The sequence below is a fragment of the Asparagus officinalis genome, chromosome 5, assembly GCF_001876935.1.
Source record: "Asparagus officinalis chromosome 5, Aspof.V1, whole genome shotgun sequence".
Classification (NCBI taxonomy): Eukaryota; Viridiplantae; Streptophyta; class Magnoliopsida; order Asparagales; family Asparagaceae; genus Asparagus; species Asparagus officinalis.
The window spans coordinates 126,383,537-126,389,376 of NC_033798.1; the positions used below are offsets into that span (position 1 = coordinate 126,383,537).

A 5,840-nucleotide genomic window follows, 5' to 3' on the forward strand; every position below is an offset into this window, starting at 1 on the left:
CCATAGATCTCCGTCGACCTCAGATCTCGTCCCCAGTTCCGAACTCCGACGCCCCAAATCTCGTCCCCAGTTCCTCAGATCTCCGCCGACCTCAGATCTCCGCCGACTTCGAGAACCCACATCGAATCTGAGACCGACGCCGAGCTGGGTACCTCATCTCTCCGCCTACCTGCAGCCGACTTCAAGAACCGACCACCGACCCCCGCCATTTGAAGGTGTTCTCAGGTGAAATCCGCATCCAGATTCTTTGATTGCCGATTTTGGCTAATTTAGCTTTTTTTTACCTACAAAATGATTATATAAGCAGTCATAGGTATGAAAAAGTTTGGATTTTGATCTCATTTTGTTAAAATTAAACTAGGGTAGATTAACATTATCCAGGTTCTTTGATTGCCAATTTTCTCCATATTTAGCATATTTTTACCCACATCGAGATAAACTAGGGCATATTTTTACCCACATGAGGTACCCAGTTAGGATTTTTTTTTGAACCTGAACCCAGTTTGGATTTTGATCTCATATTAAAATTAAACTAGGGTAGATTAACATTATCCAGGTTCTTTGATTGCCAATTTTTGCTAATTTAGCATATTTTTACCTCCAAAATGATTATATTACAGTCATAGGTATGAAAAAATATTGAAATGAGAATAAAAACTGATAAGCACTGTTTTCATGACTTGAGCTAAATTAGAGGTTTTAATAACCAGCTGAAAACAAAAAAAAAGGAAATGACAAAAATACTAAGTTTGTTTTTCTTGAATTTATTTTTTTCTTTAGGAGTGTGGAATGGAGGAAACAAATTCAAATAGTGTAGAGTTCGGAATTGGAGAATCAAGTGTTATTGGAAGTGAAACTGCGGCCAATACTATAAATGCTCCTAAACCACTACTAGGAATGAAGTTTAATAGTCATGAAGAAGCTTATAACTATTATAACTCTTATGCATTGTTGATGGGTTTTGGAATAAGGAAGAGCACTGTGAATTACTCTCGCAAGACTAGAGAAGTGGTAGACAGAAAGTTTGTTTGTGATAAGGAGGGCTATAAACCTAATAGTGGCAAGATAGAGATCCCTCTTCGGCGAGAGACCCGAGTGGGATGTAAGGCAATGATGCGAGTTAAATTATTGGAGGACAAATCGTGGGAGGTCACGGGGTTTGTTGAAGAACATACAAATCATGTGTTGAGTAGTCCAGACAAAGCAAAAATGCACAGATCACATCAACAATTCCATAAAACCCAAAGATGTAAAAAACTTATTGATAGTCTGCGAGAAGAAGGTATGCCTCATTCCACTATTTCTCGCGTTATCAATGCAACCAATGGTCAAGACGGTGAATTTGTGACATCACAACAGTGCATTGATCATATCAGAACCCAAAGAGTCAACAATATTGGTCATGAATGCATATATATAATTCGACATTTTCAGAGTATGACATCGAATGATCCAGAATTTTATTTTGCAATAGAAGTAGACAGTAGTGGACAAATGAGGAGTGTATTCTGGGCAGACGGAAGATCAAGAGCATCTTATTTGCAATTCAGTGATGTTATTGTGTTTGATGTGACATACAGAACTAATAAGTTCGGTCTTCCATTTGCTCCATTTACTGGTGTAAATCACCATAGGCAGTCCACTTTACTTGGTTGTGCATTATTAGCCGATGAACAGGAAGATACCTTTGTTTGGTTATTTGAAGAATGGCTGAAATGCATGCACGGCATTGAACCAGGTGCTATTATAACAGATCAGGATAGAGCAATGTGTAATGCTATTCACTCAGTGTTTCCAACGACAAGACATCGTTATTGCTATTGGCACATGCAAAAGCATATTATTGATCATTTGCCTACTTTGGTATCTCGTTATGGTGAACAGTTTCAAAGGTATTGGGGCTTGTGGTGCAATAGTTCTTCAATTGAACAATGTGAAGGATATTGGGTTGAGATGAAAGAGAAGTTTGATATAAATGAAGAAGGGGAGGGATGGTTGCAAACAGTTTACAAATGCAGAGAACATTGGGTGCCGTGTTATCTGAAGGACACTTTTTTTGCTGGAATGAGATCGAACCAAAGGAGTGAAAGTATTAATGCATTTTTTGATGGGTATGTTAACTCACAGACTCAGTTACACGAGTTTGTGACACAATATGAAAAAGCAGTAACTCATCGTCGCTTAAGTGAAGCTCATGAAGATTTTAAGAGTCTGAACACAAAGCCGGTTATGCTCCTTGGACATCCAATTGAGATCCAAGCTGGAGAAATGTATACACGCAATATGTTTGATGTGTTCCATACCGAATTCAAAGGATTTGGTACAGAGTTCTGTGAAGAATTGAGAAAAGATGGGGACATTGTTGAATACAAGGTCTGTAAGTTTACAGATAGAGGAAAATGGGAGGTGGTTACTTATGAACAATCCAGTCAGATGCAGTTCTGTTGCACTTGTGCTTTGTTTGAAACTAATGGTGTTGTATGTAGACATATATTATCGCTAATGATGGCTAGGCAAATGGATTCATTACTCGACCACTACATCCTACACCGTTGGACCATACATGCAAGGCATCGTAACATTGGGGTTGGCAACATCGTATTTGGAAGAAACATCACCAGCTGTGAAGAGAAGATTAATTTATTGAAATCTTGGGCTTTAAGAGCAAAATTCAATAATGTGCTCGAGCTTGCATTTGATTCAGAAGAGAAGCTGCAACAACTTGATGATGTGCTAACAAATTTCATGGAATCACTTGAAGAAGAATTTGGAGAAACTCAAGATCAAATTATGGATATTCCTCAATCTTCCGCACCCATTTCACATACAATAGAGAACATTCCTCAGATAACAGTTCGTGATCCTGATAGACCTGCAAGGACTAAAGGTCGTCCACGCAATGCTACTAGAATCCAGTCAGGCTTAGAACAGGCACAAGAAAAGAAAGAAAGGAAGAAACGCATATGTAGCAGATGTGGTGAACTCGGGCATTATAGAACTAGCTGTAAAGTTAACTTGCAAAGGTACCATTTTCGTTGATATTCAGTTTTAGCCCTATATAAGTTTATGAAACTTGATAGCACAAAGTCATATCTCATGATTAATTTGTCATATAATTTGCAGGTAAACATATGCACGGGTGGTGGATGTATTGGTTTGTTCACAAAGGCATATCTCATTATTAACGTACGCATGATTGCTTGCATTTTTGTGTATCAAACTTTAACAGCGCTTTATTTACTCTGTTTTTAACTTTTAACAAACGATTTATTTGATTGTGCATGTGTTTCTCTTACAGCGCTACCACTAACACAGGAACAAGCACAATAAGCTCAGGTTCATCCACAACTCTGCCTTGGCCCCTCAAGCAACTCCACGAGCAGAACTGATTCAAGTGATGCGCATTTTGTACAAGACCTCTGTCTTGTAGCTGCTAATGTATTACTACATTTTATGTATTAAGACTGATTATGTTAAGACTGATTCTGTTTTGTTGATGGGTAACAGTACGTATGATCTGAATGAATGACTGGTTTATAGCCAAATAATTTGGCGGTATCTTTTCCTTTTCTTTTTATTATTTATAGCCAATGTCACTGATGTTGATCTGAATGAATGACTGGTTTGTTGATGGGTAACAGTTCCTCAGAATTTTGTTTTGTTGATGGGTAATAGTACGTATGATGGCTTAATGCCCATGTTGGTGTGTTTGACCGTAGCGCAATAGGCCAGCGACAAGCTATACACAACCAAAACATGCCATAAACTAAGAGCATATTAGGCCTCCAACGTTTATATTGAGGGGTTGGGGGTGGGGAGAGCTTGAGTTCGAGGCTGGGGGTTGGTTCGTTTTTTGAATGGGTAGTGCGGCTGTACTCGCATAAGGTGTTCTCTAAAATTGTAGATATGAAATTTTTATCACCTAATTTTCTACGCTACTATCAAGTCTTTCAATTGAGATCTCTGCCTTCAATGAACTTATTTGTGCGTCAGAGTGTCTTTGACTGGACCAAGTGCTCACCCTTAACGCTCATCTGTGAACACTGAAAATCCAATCACCATAGCATCAATCATCTATTCCCTAAATAAGGGCATATTCATTATTCATTTCCACTAACCTATGCATAACAACAACTCAATAACACCAAATACACAATAAGTACTTACAAGATACATAAGTTCTCACAATCACACCAGATACATAAGTTCTCACAATCACATAAGTTTTCACAAGATACATAAGTTCTCACAATCTCACAATCACATAAGTTACTCGATACATAAGTTCTCAAGCTCACATAATTTTTGCAATATAGAAAAAAATAAATACGACAACGATACATACTACAAACACTAATATTGTAAACACTGAACCTAATGCAAAAGCATAGTTAGGGGAAATAGTAGTTCTTGAGCTCGATGCAGAATCAGGTGTCGGGACATAAAAAGGAGTTTGGACATGCCTTGAGTTGGATGCTGAATCACAAGCGATGCTGTGCTTATCCCATTCAACCAAAGCCTCTTCGTACGTTGCATATCCTTTATATGCGGCATTTGGGAATTTATCAACTTGCTTTTTACAGTCCTCCCAATTATTAAAAATTCCACATCGTCGACCTCTCTTCACAATGTAAAAACTCTTTCTTGCCATGGACCACCTAAAAAATTGTGGTTTAAAAAGAAATCACAAGAAAAAACTCTCTTAATTTCTTTGTTGTAGTGGCAGATTCAATTAACTTCTCTTTCACTCGCACAATCACAAATTGTAAAAATCACAGTTTACATTAATAATTTACATAGAGTAACAATAAGGTGTGCATAGTTATTAGAAGAATTTTCAAAATATCTGTCATGTTAAGGATTGTAAATGTAAATGCCAAACTTGAATGGAAGCAGTGCATCTCTCTTCAGAATGGAAGAAGTGCATCTCTCTTCAGAAGCATTTCTAGGTAGAAATTCATCGCAATCCAGAGAATTAATAAAGTACTTATTTAACTCTTCAATTTAACTCGTGTAATTTTTCTGTTGATACCAACTTTTAGGAAGAGAAGCATTATAACTAGATTTACCTTTGAATCTCCTTTTATCTTCTCAGAAGCTTCAAATCACAGGAGGATTCATGGAGAGGCAGCAGAAACCTAGTTAAAATGCAAAACCTAGTTCTTTCATTTTTTTTCATACCTAGTTTTTATTCTCATTTCATTTTTTTCATACCTATGACTGTAATATAAACATTTTGGAGGTAAAAATATGAGCACGGTTTAACAAAATGGCAGATTTCACCTGAGAACACCTTCAAATGGCGGGGGTCGGTGGTCGGTTCTTGAAGTCGGCGTCGGTCTCAGATTCGATGTGGGTTCTCGAAGTCGGCGGAGATCTGAGGTCGGCGGAGATCTGAGGAACTGGGGACGAGATTTGGGGCGTCGGAGTTCGGAACTGGGGACGAGATCTGAGGTCGACGGAGATCTATGGAACTGGGGACGAGATTTGGGGCGTCGGAGTTCGGATCTGGGGACGAGATTTGGGGCGTCGGAGTTCGGAACTGGGGACGAGATCTGAGGTCGGCGCCGAACTGAGGAACTGGGGACGAGATCTGAGGTCGGCGGAGAGGAACTGGGGACGAGATTTGGGGTCGGAGTTCGGATCTGGGGAGAGAGATTTGGGGCAGGATCTCGTGTGAGCTGGGTTAAATGAAATGATCGGTCACGAGAACCCAATTTACGAAGATGGTGACTTTTTCAATTAACCCCCTGCAGCGCACAAACTTCGTGAGCTGGCAGCTCACATACAGTTTTCTCTCTCTCTCTCTCTCTCTCTCTCTATATATATATATATATATA

At 38.9% G+C, this 5,840-nt stretch overlaps 2 protein-coding genes across 2 annotated transcripts in view; one reads left to right on the forward strand and one right to left on the reverse strand.

The window, feature by feature from the left end:
- On the forward strand, positions 790 to 3,039 carry LOC109842572 (protein FAR1-RELATED SEQUENCE 5-like). The gene has a single exon (XM_020411432.1). The coding sequence runs from the start codon at positions 790 to 792 to the stop codon at positions 3,037 to 3,039; it is 2,250 nt and encodes a 749-aa protein (XP_020267021.1).
- The window catches only part of LOC109842573, a 14,674-nt gene continuing 13,092 nt past the window's right edge, over positions 4,259 to 5,840 (reverse strand). Inside the window, exons 2-3 of the mRNA XM_020411433.1 lie at positions 5,284 to 5,733; positions 4,259 to 4,658 (exon numbers count right to left, since the gene is read on the reverse strand). Coding sequence (XP_020267022.1) covers positions 4,295 to 4,658; positions 5,284 to 5,733 — 814 coding nt within the window. The 3' untranslated portion in view covers positions 4,259 to 4,294. The remainder of the gene's footprint in view (positions 4,659 to 5,283; positions 5,734 to 5,840) is intronic.

What these genes read in the sequence shown, in the direction of transcription:
- LOC109842572 (XM_020411432.1), top strand. Translation starts at nt 790, where the DNA reads ATGGAGGAAACAAATTCAAATAGTGTAGAGTTCGGAATTGGAGAATCA.